Consider the following 19,349-nt stretch of genomic DNA (forward strand, 5'->3'; position numbering starts at 1 on the left):
GGGGATTCACGCATGGACTCTGTACTTAAAGTTGATAAAGCACCAGGGCTAGATGAGAGGCATTCAAGGATACTGAGGGAAGTGAGAGTGGAAATTGTGGAGGTATTGGCCATAATTTCCCAGTTTTCTTTAGACTTGTGTGGTGCCAGAGGACAGGAGAAATTCAAATGTTACACCCTTGTTCAAAAAAGGGTGTAAAGATAAGTCCAGCAACTACAGGCCAGTCAGTTTAACTTCAGTGCTGGGGAAACTTCTAGAAACAATAATTCGGGACAACATTAATAGTCACTTGGACAAATGCAGGTCAATTAAAAAAAGCCAGTGCAAATTTTTTTAAGGGAAAATTGTGTTTAACTAACTTGCTGGAGTTTTTGAAGTTGTAACTGTTACAATCAGGTGAGGAGGGGTTGCAAGGCTCCCCTCTTGTCCTTCCTCTTGTTTGACCACAACAGGTTTCATTCTTTTTTTAAACAGTGGATGTGTTTACCACTTCAGTGAGTGTTTTACCTTTTTATCTTTGCTGTGATCATGAAAGAACCAATCGGACAGGTTTTCTTGAGTTTAAACAAGAAGAGGTGATTTAAGAGGTGAAAAAAACCTGATTTAAATAAAATAATACAATTATGCTACACTTTCACTCACTCAGACAAGAATCACAGACACCAATAGATTACAGAATGGAAAAGAATAGTAATTGGGATAGAGTTTGGATCAATAAAAAGGAATATACAGTCTGTGGTGTCTGGTAACTTCAGTGGTCTTCTGGTTGAATTCGTGGTCCTGAAGTTCTGGGTTGATAGTTGTTCTTGGAGATAGTTGAGCAGAGAGTTTCCTTCCTGGGGTCTTTGTCTTGGATCTTGCAGACAGCAGCCAGGCTTCACATGCCCTGCACCAGGTCTTCTAGAGAGAGAGAGAGAGAGAGAGGCATCCCTTCTGGCTTCTGGACAGATTGAATCTCTCTGGAACTTGTCTGTCTTGTCCAAGGGAAACTCCCAGCTTTCACAAAGATGGACAAACTGTCTCAGTGTATTCCCTGGTGCCTTCTAATGAGATTCAAGTTTAGGAATCTCAATCTCTCTCAGGCCTCATGGTGGCAATGTTTACCCTTGAAGGGGTTTGCCCTTTCAATGTTAATGTCACAGGATGGCTTTGAATGTCTTGCTAATGAAAGCAATCTCAAGTAGTTCAATTAATAGGGCAAGCCATTGCTTTGGGTAAAGGCTAATCAGACATGCGTCTCCACATTGATGCCTTGGAATGCGAAAGGTGCTCAAATGCAAATGGTGGTGACCATTTTCAGCTGTGGCAAAATCTTTGTAAAAGTTGAATGTAATATTCCAGCTTTCCTTTTTTTCAGTTTAATGCAGTCTTCCAGTCGATGAATTAAAAAACCTCATTCAGCATATCATGTTTTCATGACAGTAACAGAGAGGGTTGATGAGGGCAATGCTGTTGATGTTATATACGTGGATTTCCAAAAGGAATTTGGTACAGTGCCACACAACAGACTTGTGAGAAAAGTTATAGCTCATGGAATAAAAGGGACAGTAGTAACACCAATATGAAATTGGCCAAGTGACAGGAGACACAGAGTAGTGGTTAATGAATGTTTTTTGGGCTGGAGGAAGGCTTGTAGTGGCATTTTCCAGGGGTCAGTGTTGGGACCCTTGCTTTTCCTGATATATATTATGACTGTCATGCTAGGCCCCCATCTGCCAAAAATGAGGCACATTAATTTCGTCATGAGCATTGATTTTTAACTGTTGTTGGAACGAGGAAATTACTTGTTAAACAGATCAGCCGTGGCTGGAAAAAAACATTTACATACTAACAGACATCGAAGGTGAGGAAGCGCATTCCAGGGCCTGCTAAGGCGGATACAATCCACAAGAGCCAGGACTGATTGGACCAGCTGGTCGCATTACTAACTGGCTGTTCAAGGGTTTTCTTTAGAACAGAGAGTTTGAACTCAGAAAGACTGTTTGCTCCTGGACTGAGAAGATCTCTCCTGTCTGCTCCCATCTCTTTCTCACGGAACTCCAAATCCACTGAAGACACATGAACCCCAAGAGAGAAAAGTCTCCAGAGAACAAGCTTTAAGAAGAATACTAGGCCCCAACTAAAATCAAGATCTACCTAAAATCAAGGACTCTACAGTGAGCTCGAAGATCCGTAACAAAAACCTTCTTCAGAGATTGCCTCAAACTTTTCCACTTTATTTCTTCTGCCCTGTTCTGTCTCTATCTGCATGTGTGTATCACATATGCATGCTAGCGTGGGCACGTCATGTATCTATAGGCATCAACCAAATTAGAGTTTAAGTTCAAGTTTAATAAATTTCAACTTTTCTTCTTTAAACCTAAGAAAACCTGTTTGTACTGGTTTCTTTGCCTTATAATAGGAAAGTGGTGAACTAGGATTCACCAAGGGGGAGCTAAAACACAGTGTGTATAAAATTAAACCCCGTTACAGTAAGACCAGGTGAAGGCTGAGAGGGACCCTCAGACACCTTTCTCACCTGGTCATAACAGTGACCTAGACCTTGTTGTACAGGACACTGTTTCAAAATTTGCTGATGATACAAAACTTGGAAGCATTGTGAACTGTGAGGAGGATAATATAGAACTTCAAAAGGACATAGACAAGTTGGTGGAATGGGCGGACAAGTGGCAGATGAAGTTCAATGTGAAGTGATTCATTTTGGTAGGAAGAACATGGAGAGATAATATAGAATAAAGGGTACAGTTCTAAAGGGAGTGAGGGAGCAGAGGGACCTGGGGGTATATGTGCATAAGTCATTGAAGGTGGCAGGATAAGTTGAGAGAGCGATTAATAAAGCATACAGTATCCTGGGCTTTGTTAATAGAAGCATAGAGTACAAGAGTAAGGAGGTCATGTCGAACTTGTATAAGACACTTATTCGGCCTCAACTGGAGTATTGCATTCAGTTCTGGGTGCCCTATTTTAGGAAAGATGTGAAGATGTTGGAGAGAGTACAGAAAAGATTCATGAGAATAGTTCCAGGGATGAGGAACTTCATTTATGAAGATAGATTGGAGAAGTTGGGACTGTTCTCCTTAAAGAGAAGGCTGAGAAGTGATTTGAAAGAGACATTCAAAATCATGAGGGGTCTGCACAGAGTGGATAGGGAGAAACTGTTCCCACTTGTGAAAGGATCAAGAACGAGAGGACACAGATTTAAGGTAATTGGCAAAAGAAGCAAAAGCGACATGAGGAAAATCTTTTTCACACAGCAAGTGGTTAAGGTCTGGAATGCACTGCCTGAGAGTGTGGTGGAGGCAGGTTCAATTGAAGCATTTAAGAGGGAATTAGACTGTTACCTGAAAAGGAAGAATGTGCAGGGTTGCAGGGAGAAGGCATTAGATGAACTACTCATTTGGAGAGCCACTGCGGACATGATGGGTCGAATGGCTTTCTTCTGTGCTGTAAAGATTCTGTGATTCTTTCCTTGCCTCTGTACATGCTTAAAACCAGTTACATCTCTAACCTTTTCCAGTTCTGACGAGAGGTCATCAACCTGAAACGTTCACTCAATTTTTCACTCCATGGATGCTGCCTGAACTGTTAGAATTTCCAGCATTTTCTGTTTTCATTTCAGATTTTCAGCATCTGCAGTAGTCTGCTTTTGTAAGATGCTTTATCTAGTTGTAGAAAAGGAGAAATGGTGGGACCAGAAAGGCAGAAACACACCTCCTGTCATCTAACTATAGTATGGCATTAATGGAAAAATGTGAGATCCATTTGGCTAGAGCAGGGTTCGGCAATATTAATAACAAGAGCCATTTCGTAAAATGTAGTCAAAAACACAATATCTTAAGAGCAGCAATGCTCTTACTTAAATGTCAATAATAATGAAAAATAAAACAGAGACACATTTCAACAACCTTTTAAAGGTTTTTACAAAATAATCATTAATGAAATGATACTTTTTCACAAGTACAATGTTAATAATAGTTTATAAAAAAATGGAACAAGCCATTTAATTACCATCAAAATGGGTTCAATCAATCAAGATCAGGAGCCGCACGAGTCCTTAATGAGCCGCAGGTGGCTCCGGAGCCGCAGGTTGCCGACTCCTGGGCTATCAGAAGAAGTCTGTGCCAAGTACCCGAACAGCAGAAAGACAAGCAGTAGGCATAGAAATGTAAAGGAAGTCAAGCCCGCGATGCTTGCAGTTTCATTTGCATTTTGTGAATTTGCTGCCATTGTAACCAAAATATAAACTTGTTAAAAAGGCAGCATGAACCCTACAACATAGCAGCATAGGCATTCTTTTAATGAACCTGCTATTGAAGTCTAAATGGAATAGGATTCATGCCTTTTATTTGACACTACAGAAGAAAGGGTTCTCTCAACTGTCCTGTGGGATATTTCCTTATTGAAACAAATGTGCACATTTGTGGCAGATTTACAATGAAGCCATTTACTACCTTTCTATTGCCAAAAATTTGTTGCAGCATATGGATAAAGCTTATCTTGGCAACAAAATAATAAAACTTAATAAACACATGAAAGACAGGATATATTTGAGCACTGATGATGACTAATCACTTTCATAAAATGATTTTGAAATTGCTATTGGTAAGTAGCTGAAACCATGGGATCAAATCAGACAGGCTATGCAATCTACATTATCTCAACTGTGGGATTGTATTACTATAGTGGTGGCAGTAATTGGTTAATCACAATTGGTCAGAGTTTTTGGAGTTATTGATTCCTTTCAATCAGTGTTTCTAGCCAGATTTTAATGGATGCAGAAAATGAGTTACTATTTTGTGATTTTAAGGATCTTTTCTTCTCTACTTATTAATTAATATATGATCTGAGTGATATTTGACACCCCCAAGCTTAGAAAAACTGTGAACTTAACTAACTGAAGATCCATTATGGTACATAATTTGGTGTTACATTGGAAATCTCATGCAGGCAATAACAGTGAAAATGGATACGGCACACGGATGCATAAAGGGGCATCATATGACATTGAGGTTAAGGATCAGTACTAGGGCAACGAAGAGGAGGTTTTACGTTCCATCCAGTTCCTGCTATAACTCATCTGAGATTCCTTGACAGCAACATTGAGTGCAAAAGGTGGAAGAGGTTTCATGTCTCAAACTGGTTGATGACCATAAAAAAAACATTTGTTTGATCATTTATAACAATCCATGAATTCTAATCCATATAAATTATTGAATCATGTACTAGTAGAGTTAGAGATTTACACCAGTTGATATTGGGCAATAGAGTGAACATATTAGCCTTTAATAAATTAAGATGGTATAGGGTAATTTGTTTGACAGGCTTATCGTATAGTAATACATTTTGAAATTTAAAACCTCATTGATCTGTTCTGTAGATCCATTGATGCAGTAAGAGAAGAATCTGGGTATGATGAGTCTGGCTGTAAACAATGACTAACAAGCTTTGCTTATGACATGGTTGATATTCAATATATCACATAGAGAGTTGACGTTGGTTTAGTAAGTGAGCTTTCACCTTTAGTGCTGTCATTTAATGATCAATTTCAAACATAGTAAATGGGTGTGCTGATTATTCAGATGACATGTTGTTGTATACCTCCTATTTAAATCTTCCCTTAGTTTAAAGCAGCGTAGAGGTTTAAACAATCAAATTCTAGATTGTGATCATGTGTTCATCTACATCAATGTTCTTCTATTTGTTGTATGCACAGTTACTTAAATGTGTTTAGAGTTTTTGAAATGAAGTCCAACTTAAACAGACGCAATGTAGAAAGTCTCAATTACAGTAATTAAAGAGACAGTTAAGTAACAAATTGGAACTTAGTAAAACCTCCATGAAAGTTTATTCGATTACGTAGCACCCGTATTTGTGGCATTTTTTTTTATTCATTCATGGGATGTGGGCATCACTGACTAGGCCAGCATTTGTTGCCCATCCCTAATTGCCCCTGACACCTGAGTGCCTTGCTCGGCCATTTCAAAGGGCAGTTAAGAGTCAACCACATTGCTGTGGGTCTGGAGTCACATGTAGGCCAGACCAGGGAAGAATAGCAGATTTCCTTCCATAAAGGGCATGAGTGAATCAAATAGGTTTTTATGGCAATCGATGATATTTTCATGGCACCATTACTGAGACTAGCTTTTAATTCCAGATTTTTTTACTAATTAAATTCCACCAGCTGCTGTGGTGGGATTTGAATCTGTGTCCTCAGGGCATTAGCTTGGGCCCTTGGATGACTAGTTCAGTGACATTACCACGATGCCACTATATTCATGTATCCAAATTATATCCACACCACATGTACACAATTTGGGCTGAATTTAATGAGGGCAGCGGGCCTGGAAATAGGTGCCGTCCCCGTCCGTCACTTGTGCGGCTGCCCCACTGCGATCATGTGGCGGACAGCCATTTTGCATACTGGAAATACAGGCCCCCCACAATCACGTGGCGGGCCAGGCTGCGAGTCACCAAATGTGGTATCAGATGACTCTGGAGCAGGCGCTGGTTCCATATTTAAAAGCTTGCCAGCCCTGCATGGCACTTTTGCCTTAGAGACGTCGCAACTTTGTGCAGCTGAAAATGTTGCTGGACTGATTCCTGGATTCTCCTAAGCCCCCTGAAGCGGACCCCACAGAATGGCCGAGGCAGGACACAGGGTGGCCCCACAGTTCAGTGATGCCTCCCTGCAGATTCTCCTCCAGGCTGCAATGGAAAGGTGGTAGGTTCTCTTCCCAAGCAAGAAGAGGTCCTCCAGCCTGACAAAGCAAGCCTGGATGGAGATCACAGAGGAGGTCAGAAGCTGTGGGGACACCCACTAGAACTGGGTGTGTTGCAGGAAGAGAGTCAATAACCTCCTGAATTTTGCCAAGGTGAGAGCTCCATACCTTTCTCCTTTTTGAGTATTGTGTGTGACTACGAGGAGGGTGCGCGACATGGGGAGCGTGGCACTACCGCGGTGATGGCAGAGGGGCTAGGGTATTACCTGATCCTGATAGATGCATGGCTGCATCTCGGCCACAGGCCAGCTTCCTTCATACCTCACGCCCATTAACTCTCCTGACAGTGTATGTCAGCATGAGGTATATCAGATCCCCCAGTAGGGACGAGGGGCTGACAGTAGCAGAATTGTCATGTTGATCCCTCTGTGACCTTTTCCTATCTCCATCCTTTCTCTTGCAGGACAAGAGGGCCCACAACAGTAAGGACACACCTAGACTGGTGGAGGCCTTCTGGATCTGGATCCTCCCACCCCAGCTGAGGAAGCAGCCGTGAAATTGGTAGCGACCCAAGACGGCTGCGCAATATCAGCTGCAGGGACTGGAGTCTCTGTGCAAGAGAGTGAGGATTGGTTTCCGTCGACATACAGATCACATCTGGAGACCCACATCATGTTGGTTGGCATGACAAGATCTGCACAGCCAACTCATACATATTTGTGTTCTCTCTTGCAGATCAGCATGCACAGGAGACTGCAGCTGCAGGATGACAATTGTCAACCTCTGGTGAGGAGGACCACTCAGAGGATGCACTGTCCCATGACTCTCCTGAACCTTCCATCAGCGCAGATACTTCCACCTCAGTAGTATTCTCCTCAGCTGTAGAATCAGGGTCACAAGCTGGCGAGAGAACTGCGCTCATGCACGAGCAGCTGGCTGAGGCTGAGGCCTCCGACAGTTGGAGGACTGTCGGTGATCAGGCTCATCCTGATTCCCAGGGTGATAATGAGCCTCTGGTGCTGACAGCACAGGGCATGCTGGAGTTGTAGAGAGAGGTAAGGAAAGAACTGACAGAGATGCCAGAGGCCATGCGCAGTCATGAGTAGATGATGGAGTCCATCCATGCCATGAGTGCGGCCATGTCTTAGGCATGTTAGCACATGTCTTCTTCAAGAGGTTGGCGACCCTCATGGAGAGCCAGATCCCACAGATGCGTGCAGACCTGCAAAGCATCACCTTGCCATGAGCTTGACTCAGCAGTGGCAAGAGAAGGACCAGGAGCCTGGAGTCTTCTCCCACTCTTCGTACTGCTCTGGTGAGCAGGGAGGTTCAAGTGATCCTTGAAACGAAGGAGGGGAGGCATATATCCATATCTGGGGGCTCCCCTCAGGGCGCTTTGAGTGTGGACAGCAGGTCCTCAGCCCCTCCGCCAGTGAGCCCAGCTCCAGCAGCCGCAATGCCTGAGTAGAGTTCTGCACCAGTCCAGGACACCCTCAGGCAGCCAGGGCCTTCCAGGACTCAGGCAGCCAGAGGACGCCTGCCAAAGTCATCACAGGCTGATGAGCAGCCTGCCTCCAGCCCAGCTGCTGCCGCAGAGATCACACCACATGGGAGCACTCACAAATGTATTAAGAAAACTACTGAGCCACACTTGGGGATTCACGGGTGTAGTACCCATGGGATAACATATGTTAATGAGGTCTGTGGTCATGTTGACATTCCGCTAAGGATATTACATATTGAATAATTAAAAGTTTTTTGATTCAAATCGTTAACAATCATTGTCTGAAAGCCATTTTCTATTATGCCTTAATTGTGAGCTGCTGACTTCCCCGTTTCCCCTTAGTGGAATGCCAATGTGACCACAGACCTCATTAACATATGTTCTCCCATGGGTACTCGTGCGCATTGCAGCTGATCGCAAGTCGGGGAATACAGATGGAAAGGACGCAATAGGCAATATGCATTACAGTGAATCTTTATTGGATTCTTTGTAACTGAACATCAGGGTGTTGGAAGCCAGGGATTATAAGACTGTCTCTTGCCTCCTTGGCATGTTGCTCAATCTGCTTGGTCTCAGGCATAAGGTCTTCACCATCCAGTGCTGCTCGCTCCTCTCCCTCCTCTGCATCCTCCTCGTCAATGGAGGAGTGTTGCTCAGGCATCTCATCATCATGTAAGGCCTCCCCTCTCTGCAGTGCTAGATTGTGTAGAGCACAGCAGACCACCAAGCTACAAGAGACCCTTGCTGGGGCATACTGCAGGGCTCCACCAGATCGATCGAGGCAGCGGAATCTCATCTTCAGCAGCTCAGTGGCCTGCTCAATGGTTGCTCGAGTGGAGCCGTGGCAATTGTAGTACCTCTCCTCTGCTGCAGTGTGAGGGTTCCTCGCAGCCGTAAGAAGCCAAGACTTTGATGGGTAACCCTTATCCCCGAGAGTCCATCCCTGAAGGCGAGTGGGGGGCCGGAAAAGCTGCAGTACCTTGGGCTGCTGAAGTATGTTGGCATCGTGGCTGCTTTCCGGGAAGTGGGCACACACCTGCAGGAAATGCTTTTGGTGGTCACAGACCAGTTGAACATTTATTGAATGGAAGCCCTTCCTGTTGATGAAGGCAGCTGACTGGTCCACAGGAGCCTTACTGGTGACATTTTTGTTTATTCGTTCATGGGATGTGGGCATCACCTGGCTGGGCCAGCATTTATTGCGCGTCCCTAATTGCCCTTGAGAAGGTGGTGGTGAGCTGCCTTCTTGAACTGCAGCAATCCATGTGGGATAGGTACACCTACAGTGCTGTTAGGAAGGGAGTTCCAGGATTTGGACCCAGCAACAGTGAAGGAATGGTAATATAGTTCCAAGTCAGGATGGTGTGTGGCTTGGAGGGGAACTTGCAGGTGGTGGTGTTCCCATGCATCTTCTGCCCTTGTCCTTCTAGTTGGTAGAGGTCACGGGTTTGGAAGGTGCTGTCAAAGGAGCCTTGGTGCGTTGCTGCAGTGAATCTTGTAGATGGTACACATTGCTGCCACTGTGTGTCGGTGGTGGAGGGGGTGAATGTTTGTGGATGGTGTGCCAATCAAGCAGGCTGCTTTGTCCTGAATGGTGTCGAGCTTCTTGAGTGTTGTTGGAGCTGCACCCATCCAGGCAAGTGGAGAGTAGGAAAGTATTCCATCACACTCCTGACTTGTGCCTTGTCGATGTTGTCAGGCTTTGGGGAGTCAGGAGGTGAGTTACTCGCCACAGGATTCCTAGCCCTCTGCCCTGCTTTTGTACCCACACTATTTACATGGCTACTCCAGTTCAGTTTCTGGTCAATAGTAACCCCTAGGATGTTGATAGTCGGGGATTCAGCCATCATAATGCCATTGAATGTCAAGGGGAGATGATTAGATTCTCTCTTGTTGGAGATGGTTATTGCCTGGCACTTGTGTGGCACGAATGTTTCTTGTCACTTTTCAGCCCAAGTCTGGATATTGTCCTAGTCTTGCTGCATTTCTACACTGACTGCTTCAGTATCTGAAGAATTACGAATGGTGCTGAACATTGTGCAATCATCAGCGAACATCCCTACTTCTGACCACTTGCATTGCCAGTGGTTGTAAAAATGACCATGAGCCATGACTTCTTCATGTCAGACTCCTTCCAGGCTAGAGCCAACACTTTCCAGTTTGCCAGCTACTGTTGTATATGTGAGGTCACTAATGCTCTTTATGCAAAGACAGGGGAATATATTTCATTCTCTCTTTCCAAAGAGAAGTAGGCGTTATGGAGCCGAATTTTGCAGCTGCTGTGTTTTAATTTCATGCTATATATTTTGCAATAGGCAAGGTTCAGTCCATACCCAACCAGTCAGTGCTTGCAAAACTCAAAACATATCCTTAAAGGGACAGGGATCCTGCCGCCGGGCAGTTAATTAGAACCTGGGGCCTCCAAATGGCCGTGGCAGGGTTCCCATCACCTTTTTCCACCTGGTGCCAAGAGCCCTGCTGGCACAACTAAATCCAGCCCTATGTCTGCAGATGGTGTCAGTAAGAGGCATCTTGAAGATCAGAAAAGCCATGGATAATTCCCTGGGCAACACTGGAGCTTACAGGGTAAGATAAGGCAGAAAAAGAACGCTTATGTCCGACACCAAGAACTCAATAGTACAGAAAGCCGAGGGGAGTATAGAAAGTGGAGGTGAAATCAAAAAGGAAATTAGGACAGCTAAGAGAGGTCAAAAAAGAATATTGGCAAGCAAAATCAAGATGAACCCAAAGATGTTTTGTCAATATGTTAAGAGTAAGAGGATAATAAAGGAAAAAGCAGGGCCCATAAAAGACCGAAAAGGTAACCTATGTGTTGGGGCAGAAGATGTTGGTCTTGTTCTTAACGAATACTTTGTGTCTATCTTCACAAAAGTGGGGCATGATGCAGATATTGTAGTTAAGGAAGAGGGGTGTGAAGTATTGGCTATGATAAACAAGGGGAGAGAGGATGTATTAATGGGATTAGCATTCTTGAAAGTTGATAAATCACCGGATGAAACGTACCCCTGGCTGTAAAAGAAGCAAGAGAGGAAATAGCAGAAAGTCTGACCATCATTTTCCAGTCCTTACTGGATACAGGTGAAGTGTTGGAGGATTGGAGGACTGCTAACATTGTACCTCTGTTTAAAAAGGGAGTGAGGAATAGACCAAATAATTACAGGCCAGTCAGTCTAACCTCAGTAGCTGTCAAATTATTGGAATCTATTCTGAGATCGGATAAACTTGTCACTTAGAAAGGCACAGATAAATCAAGGATAATCAGCATGGATTTGTTAAAGGAAAATCTTGTCTGACCAACTTGATTAAATTTTTTGAAGAAGTAACAAGGAAGATAGATGAGGGTAATGCAGTTGATGTGGTATACACGGTTTTAGCAAGGCTTTTGACAAGGTCCCACATGGCAGACTGGTTAAAAAATAAAATCCCATGGGATCCAGGGAGATGCAGCAAGGTGGCTACAAAATTGGCTCGGTGGCAGGAAACAAAGGGTAATTGTTGACGGGTGTTTTTGCAACTGGAGGGCCGTTTCCAGTGGAGCTCCGCAGGGCTCAGTGCTGGGTCCCCTGCTTTTTGTGGTATATAGTAACGATTTGGACATAAATCTGAGGGGCATGATCAAGAAGTTTGCAGACGACAGAAAGATTGGCTGTGTGGTAGATAGCAAGGAGGATAGCTGTAGGCTGCAGGAAGATATTGATGGTCTGGTCAGATGGCCAGAGAAGTGGCAAATGGAAATCAACTTGGAGAAGTGTGAGGTGATGCATTTGGAGAGGTCAAACAAGGCAAAGGAATACACAATTAATGGGAACATACTGAGAGGTGTAGAGGAAGTGAATATCCACAAATCCCTGAAGGTAGCAGGACAGGTCAATAAGGTGGTTAAGAAGGCATATGGAATCCTTTCGTTTATTAGCCGAGGTATAGAATATAAGAGCAGGGAGGTTATGCTGGAACTGCATAAGTCATTGGTTAGGCCACAATTTGAGTACTGTGTGCAGTTCTGCTGACCTCATTACAGAAAGGATGTAATTGTACTAGAAAGGGTTTTGAGGAGATTTACGAGGATGTTGCCAGGACTGGAAAAATGCAGCTATGAGGAAAGATTGGATAGGTTGGGGTTGCTCTCCTTGGAACATAGAAGGCTGAGGGGAGATTTGATTGAGATGTAAAAAATTGTTAGGGGCCTGGATAAAGTGGAGATGAAGGGCCTGTTAACCTTAGCAGAGAGGTCAGTGATTAGGGGGCATAGATATAAAGTGATTCATAGGATTAGAGGGGAGATGAGGAAATGTTTTTTCACCCAGAGGGTGGTGGGGGTCTGGAATTTACTGCCTGAAAGGGCAGTTGAGACAGAAACCCTCAACTCATTCAAAAGAAGTCTGGATATCCTCTTCAAGTGCAGTAATCTGCAGGGCTACGCACCAAATGCTGGAAGGTGGGATTAGAATGGGTGGAACGTTTTTCGGCTGGCACAGACACGATGGGCCAAGTGGCCTCTTTCTGTGCCATAAACTTTCAATGATTTTATGATAGTGTGGGGATGGGAAGAGAAACCATTGTTTGACATCCTGTCTATGATCAGAGAGGTTAGAATGGAACCAAGTGAAGAGTCTTCCATGGAGTTTGAAATAGAGGAAAGGTGTTCGAGGAGGTTGATGTAGTCAACTGTATGTAGTGCTGCAGAGAGATTTTGAAGATTGAGGAGGGATTATGCACCATTACCGAAATCTCAGAGAATACCATTTGTGTCTTGCTGCAGGAGGAATGGAAACTTGATTAGAGGGATTCAAGCAGGAATCTGCATTAAACATGGACTTGGAGACAAAAATATATACAGGGATCTTGGAGAGGAAAAAGAGGTTAGAGCTGGAACAGTAGTTAACAGTGAAGAATCAAGATTTTTTTTTGAGGAAGGGAATGTTGACATCAGGAATGTTCCCTGTAAGCTGCACTGCTACTTATCACCCCGAAAGTCCCCATGCAGGCGGCATGCAAGTTGGCCCCTTTAAATTACTTGACCTGTGCAGTTGCACAAAATTTTAAAGAAATCGCCTGCGCACTCGAAAAAAAATTACAGGGAACGTTGGACTGCAGTATCAGCTAGAATGACAGCCAGGAAACGAAGATGGGTGGTCAGGAGTTCAGTGGGAATAAGGTTGAAAGTGCAGGAGGTGGGTCTCATGGATATGATGAGCTTGCAGAAAGCATACAGGAAATGGGGAGCAACTAGCAAGTGAGATAGACAGAAAGAGGTGGTTCAAGCCTCGACTGGCAAGGGAACTGGGTAAGTTTGGTTTAAGGGCATGGGGAAATAAGTTGGCTTGGCACACTGGTTAGACCTTGGCTGCATCATATCAAGCACTATCAGGCTTTGCTCTCCTTAGCCAAATTACTCACTATACCAGGATGAATCCTGAAAGTAAAGGTAACCTCCCTGCTTCTTTTCTTCCCTATCCATTGTCTCTTTCATTGTCTGTCCCTTGCCCCTTCCACCTTCACTTCTAATAACAAGTGCAAGGAGCTTGTGGACTTCTTTGTCACTCATATTGTGATCATCCAATCAGGTGCCTCTGTCACATCCCTCTCTTCCCCTTACCAAAGCCAAACCTCCCCCAAAGTTCCCCTTGCCCGAGCCCTGAATTTATGTCTTTTTCTAATTTCTGTCCCATCTCCTATCATGCATTCACATTAAACTGCTGATCATCAAACTTTACTTTCCTGGCCCCCATGCTATCTGACATTTTAAGTGGTCCCCTCTTTTCATTTGCTGTACCCCTGCATTTCTATAACCACTGTCAAAGAACAAAGAACAGTACAGCACAGGAACAGGCTATTCGGCCCTCCAAGCCTGCGCCGATCTTGATGCCTGCCGAAACTAAAACCTTTTGCATTTCCGGGGACCGTATCCCTCTATTCCCATCCTATTCATGTATTTGTCAAGATGCCTCTTAAACGTCGCTATCGTATCTGCTTCCATCACCTCCCCCGGCAGCAAGTTCCAGGCACTCACCACCTTCTGTGTAAAGAACTTGTCTCACACATCCCCTCTAAATTTTCCCCCTCTCACCTTAAACCTATGTCCCCTAGTAACTGACTCTTCCACCCTGGCAAAAAGCTTCTGACTATCCACTCTGTCCATGCCGCTCATAACTTTGTAAACCTCTATCATGTCACCCCTCCACCTCCGTCGTTCCAGTGAAAACAATCCGAGTTTATCCAACCTCTCCTCATAGCTAATGCCCTCCAGACCAGGCAACATCCTGGTAAACCTCTTCTGTACCCTCTCCAAAGCCTCCACATCCTTCTGGTAGTGTGGCGACCAGAATTGCACGCAATATTCTAAGTGTGGCCTAACTAAAGTTCTGTACAGCTGCAGCATGACTTGCCAATTTTTATACTCTATGCCCCGACCGATGAAGGCAAGCATGCCGTATGCCTTCTTAACTACCTTATCCACCTGCGTTGCCACTTTCGGTGATCTGTGGACCTGTACGCCCAGATCTCCCTGCCTGTCAATACTCCTAAGGGTTCTGCCATTTACTGTATACTTCCCTGCATTAGACCTTCCAAAATGCATTACCTCACATTTGTCCGGATTAAACTCCATCTGCCATTTCTCCGCCCAAGTCTCCAACCGATCTATATCCTGCTGTATCCTCTGACAATCCTCATCACTATCCGTAACTCCACCAACCTTTGTGTCGTCCGCAAACTTACTAATCAGACCAGCTACATTTCCTCCAAATCATTTATATATACTACAAAGAGCAAAGGTCCCAGCACTGATCCCTGCGGAACACCACTAGTCACATCCCTCCATTCTGAAAAGCACCCTTCCACTGCTACCCTCTGTCTTCTCTGACCGAGTCAGTTCTGTATCCATCTTGCCAGCACACCTCTGATCCCGTGTGACTTCACCTTTTGTACCAGTCTGCCATGAGGGACCTTGTCAAAGGCTTTACTGAAGTCCATATCGATAACATCCACTGCCCTTCCTTCATCAATCATCTTTGTCACTTCCTCAAAAAACTCAATCAAATTAGTGAGACACAACCTCCCCTTCACAAAACCATGCTGCCTCGCTAATAAGTTTGTTTGTTTCCAAATGGGAGTAAATCCTGTCCCGAAGCATTCTCTCGAATAATTTCCCTACTACTGACGTAAGGCTCACCGGCCTATAATTTCCTGGATTATCCTTGCTACCCTTCTTAAACAAAGGAACAACATTGGCTATTCTCCAGTCCTCTGGGACCTCACCTGTAGCCAATGAGGATGCAAAGATTTCTGTCAAGGTCCCAACAATTTCTTCCCTTGCCTCCCTCAGTATTCTGGGGTAGATCCCATCAGACCCTGGGGACTTATCTACCTTGCTTTGCAAGAAACCCAACACCTCCTCCTTTTGATAATGAGATGACTGAGACTATCTACACTCCCTTCCCTAGGCTCATCATCCACCATGTCCTTCTCTTTGGTGAATACTACAAAGTACTCATTTAGTACCTCGCCCATTTCCTCTGGCTCCACACATAGATTACCTTTTCTGTCCTTGAGTGGGCCAACCCTTTCCCTGGTTACCCTCTTGCTCTTTATATACGTATAAAAAGCCTTGGGATTTTCCTTAATCCTGTTTGCCAATGACTTTTCATGACCCTTTTAGCCCTCCTGACTCCTTGCTTCAGTTACTTCCTACTATCTTTATATTCCTCAAAGGATTCATCTGTTCCTGGCCTTCCAGCCCTTACGAATGCTTCCTTTTTCTTTTTGACTCGGCTCACAATATCCCTCGTTATCCAAGGTTCCCAAAACTTGCCAAACTTATCCTTCTTCCTCACAGGAACATGCTGGTCCTGGATTCTAATCAACTGACGTTTGAAAGACTCCCACATGTCAGATGTTGATTTACCCTCAAACAGCCGCCCCCAATCTAAATTCTTCAGTTCCTGCCTAATATTGTTATAATTAGCCTTCCCCCAATTTAGCACCTTCACCCGAGGACTACTCTTATCCTTATCCACAAGTACCTTAAAACTTATGGAATTATGGTCACTGTTCCCAAAATGCTCCCCTACTGAAACTTCGACCACCTGGCCGGACTGAGTGACTGGCATGTGACAAGCCCCTCCCCGCTCTTGCTCTCGCTCTCGCTCGCTCTCTCTCTCTCTCTCTCCATTCTGACTGATGCCCTCTGCATACTCCAGCTACAATCAGAAACCCCATTGGAGGAAATCATTTGCATCGCTGTCCCCAAGACACCAACAAAAAACCAGTCATCTACCTCTTCAAATTAAAAACCTCAGGACCACTGAATTCAACTAGAAGGTAGCCGAATCACCAAACGCCATAGAATGTATACCCCTTTTTTCCTATGGACTCTAACACAACCAATCTACCTTTCTTTCCCCACTCTGTAACTTATTTGCGTGTGTGTAAACCTTCAGAGTGTGTGAATGAGTGAAAGGATGCATTGTTTATTATTTTTATTCGTTCGGTTTAGGTACAATAAAGTTAACGTCTTTCTTTGTTAGCTCAAGAAAACCTCTCCAGTTGGTTCTTGTTATGATCATAGCAAGTAAGTAATCAAACACCTACAGAATTGACCAGCACATTCACTGTAAGAAAGAATTAAACCTCTTGTGGTCAAACAAGGAGAGGGAAAAGAAGGAAGCCTCCGACCCCTCTTCACTTGAACGTAACAAAGTCATAAATTACAATATCTTTGATTGTGCTTGTAACTGGGGTGTTATCTAACCTCTTCCATCTCTGCCAATCTGCAGCATTTGACATAGTCAGCCACACCATCTTCCTCCAATGACTCCATTATTCAGTTCAGTGTAACAACCTTGCTGCTTACACCATTATTTATTTGAATATCTCCAGCAATGGCTTCTCTTCCTGCCCCTGCACCGTTACTTCTGGAGATCTCCAGAACCGCTCATCTCTATGTTGCCCTAGGTAGCATCATTCAAAGACATGGTCAGGTTGCACACCTATCTTGACACACAGCTCTGACTTTCTACCATCTCTCTCAACCAATCCAATGCATCCACATTATGATATTGCATGCCCAACATCCACGTCTTGAGTCACAATTCATTCCAGTTCAACATTGGGAACATCAAAGCCATTTTCTTTTGCCCCTGCCACAAACTTCATACCCTTGCCACTGAATCCAACTCCCTCTTCAGCCAGTGGCTTAGATTGAATCAGACTTCACAACTAAGTTGGGGAAGCAGCAGAGATGGCTGATTGGATGGTCTCTATCTTTGTGTCAAAGAAATGCATGAATTCCTTGATGTTACTTAAGGGTGGAAGGGCCAGGGGAGAAAGCTTTATGGTGGAAGATGGCAGTGGAGAAAAGGAGCCTGTTATTATCTTTGCCCTTCAGAATGATCCTAAATTAGAAAAGGGCAAGGCTTTGTCGAGCTTGATGAAGCCAGGCCAGATCTGTTTTGTTACTGTGATCCAAAAATGTAACTAACCAACACTTAGACTTCTGCTGTTACTGTTTATGAGTTGGGAGGTGTGCTACTAGTGACCATCCTACTGATTTTTCTTTTTATATTGTGGGGAATGCAAGTTGTTGTTGAATGTGCTTATTTTTAATGAGACATGGAGCTTGGGAAATACATTTTGAGGAGCAGGCATACCACTGTGTAGTGTTTCATAGCACCAAAGTATCTGTCTAGACTATGTTGTTTAAATATATAGAATTTCAATATATTCAACATTAAAAATAACATTCAGGACTGGTGAAATTGCAGGGAATTTATACACATTTCGCTGGAAGATTTGCAAGTGGGATTAGGATGGAGTTAATGTATTTGTTTTGTTGTACCTTCACATTGCCCTTCCAATGGAACTTTGGGCTGATAAGTAATCAACTTTAAGGAGATCAAAGGCCTTACTTTAAATGTTTGACTTTGTCCAGTAAAAAGGATGAAAAACCATTGTTGGTGCAGTAAGTGTTGGATTTGTCTGTCTGTCCATAAGCTGAACCATTTTCATATTTGCAGGGGTGAAACATCTAAGGAGCCATCATGAAACACCATTCCTTGAGGAAGAAGAGGCAGCAAATGAAAGAGAAGAAGATTGGTCACAAAAGACAAACTTGTGAGCAGCTGAAAGGGAGGATTAGTGTATCTGAACTGAAAAACCTTTCAATATGAGATCATCCTGCTTCAAATCTGGGTGTTTCCAGGCCTTCAGCTCATTACCTGAAAGGTGCTGAGTGCTTACAAATCTACTAGTAGGAATCCATGTTAGACTTCGGTCTTTCAAGTCTCAGAGGATCTGAGGGATACACGTGATATGATTGTGTAGAACCAAAGACCAGATCTCTGTCTCACAAGTAAATTCACTTTGTAGTCACCTTGCCAATAGAAATAATATTGATATTATTGGTATTGTCAAATAATTAATGTTTATTACTCTACTACTTGATATGTGATGTGAATCTCTAACCTAGTGTAAATAATGCTTAACCCAAAATTATAAATAAAGACAATGAAATAAAAGCTGTTGAGTTTATGTTTTTCAAAGTATCCTGAGATGTAAATTTGCATTCCTATATTGATAAATTATGGGCCAGATTTTGCTAGAATGTGCCCTGCAAATCAGACTTGCTTGTCAACATTTAGGTTTTCAAAACTTTTGCCGACAAAGTTGTTCGAAGTGTGAGCTGATAATGGGACAATGAGGGCAGCAGGGACCATGGTGAATAATGGGACAAACAATGTATCTCCTTAACCAGTCAGATTTAAGGTTTGAGAAATAAACAGGAAGGAATGAGAAGGAAGGTGAATTATCGTGGGTAAATTCAATGTCAAAACCGGTACAAAAACAGAAATAGAGAGAAAAAATTGTATTGAGAGAAAGAAGAGACAGAAAGGAAAATTGACTTTAAAAATTTTAAATTTGTTCTCTTTAAAATCTCCTCAAATAATTTACAACCTGAAAGAATAAGAGCTCTACACTGATAACTGGAGTCAATGGGAATCAGGGGGAAAATTCTCTGCTGGTTGGAGTCGTATCTAGCGCAAAGGAAGATGGTTGTGGTTATTGGAGGTCAATCATCTCAGCTCCAGAACATCACTGCAGGGGTTCCT

The 19,349-nt window shown here is 43.6% G+C and overlaps 1 protein-coding gene across 3 annotated transcripts in view; it reads left to right on the forward strand.

Moving 5' to 3' along the window:
- Positions 1–18,785, forward strand: part of ppp1r1c (protein phosphatase 1, regulatory (inhibitor) subunit 1C) — a 148,994-nt gene extending 130,209 nt beyond the window's left edge. For all 3 annotated transcript variants that reach the window (XM_068034585.1, XM_068034587.1, XM_068034586.1), the window contains one exon: positions 18,258–18,785. In XM_068034585.1, coding sequence (XP_067890686.1) covers positions 18,258–18,358 — 101 coding nt within the window. In that variant the 3' untranslated portion in view covers positions 18,359–18,785. The remainder of the gene's footprint in view (positions 1–18,257) is intronic.
- The last annotated feature ends 564 nt before the right edge of the window (positions 18,786–19,349 follow it).

This window comes from Heterodontus francisci, chromosome 7, assembly GCF_036365525.1.
Source record: "Heterodontus francisci isolate sHetFra1 chromosome 7, sHetFra1.hap1, whole genome shotgun sequence".
Taxonomy (NCBI): Eukaryota; Metazoa; Chordata; class Chondrichthyes; order Heterodontiformes; family Heterodontidae; genus Heterodontus; species Heterodontus francisci.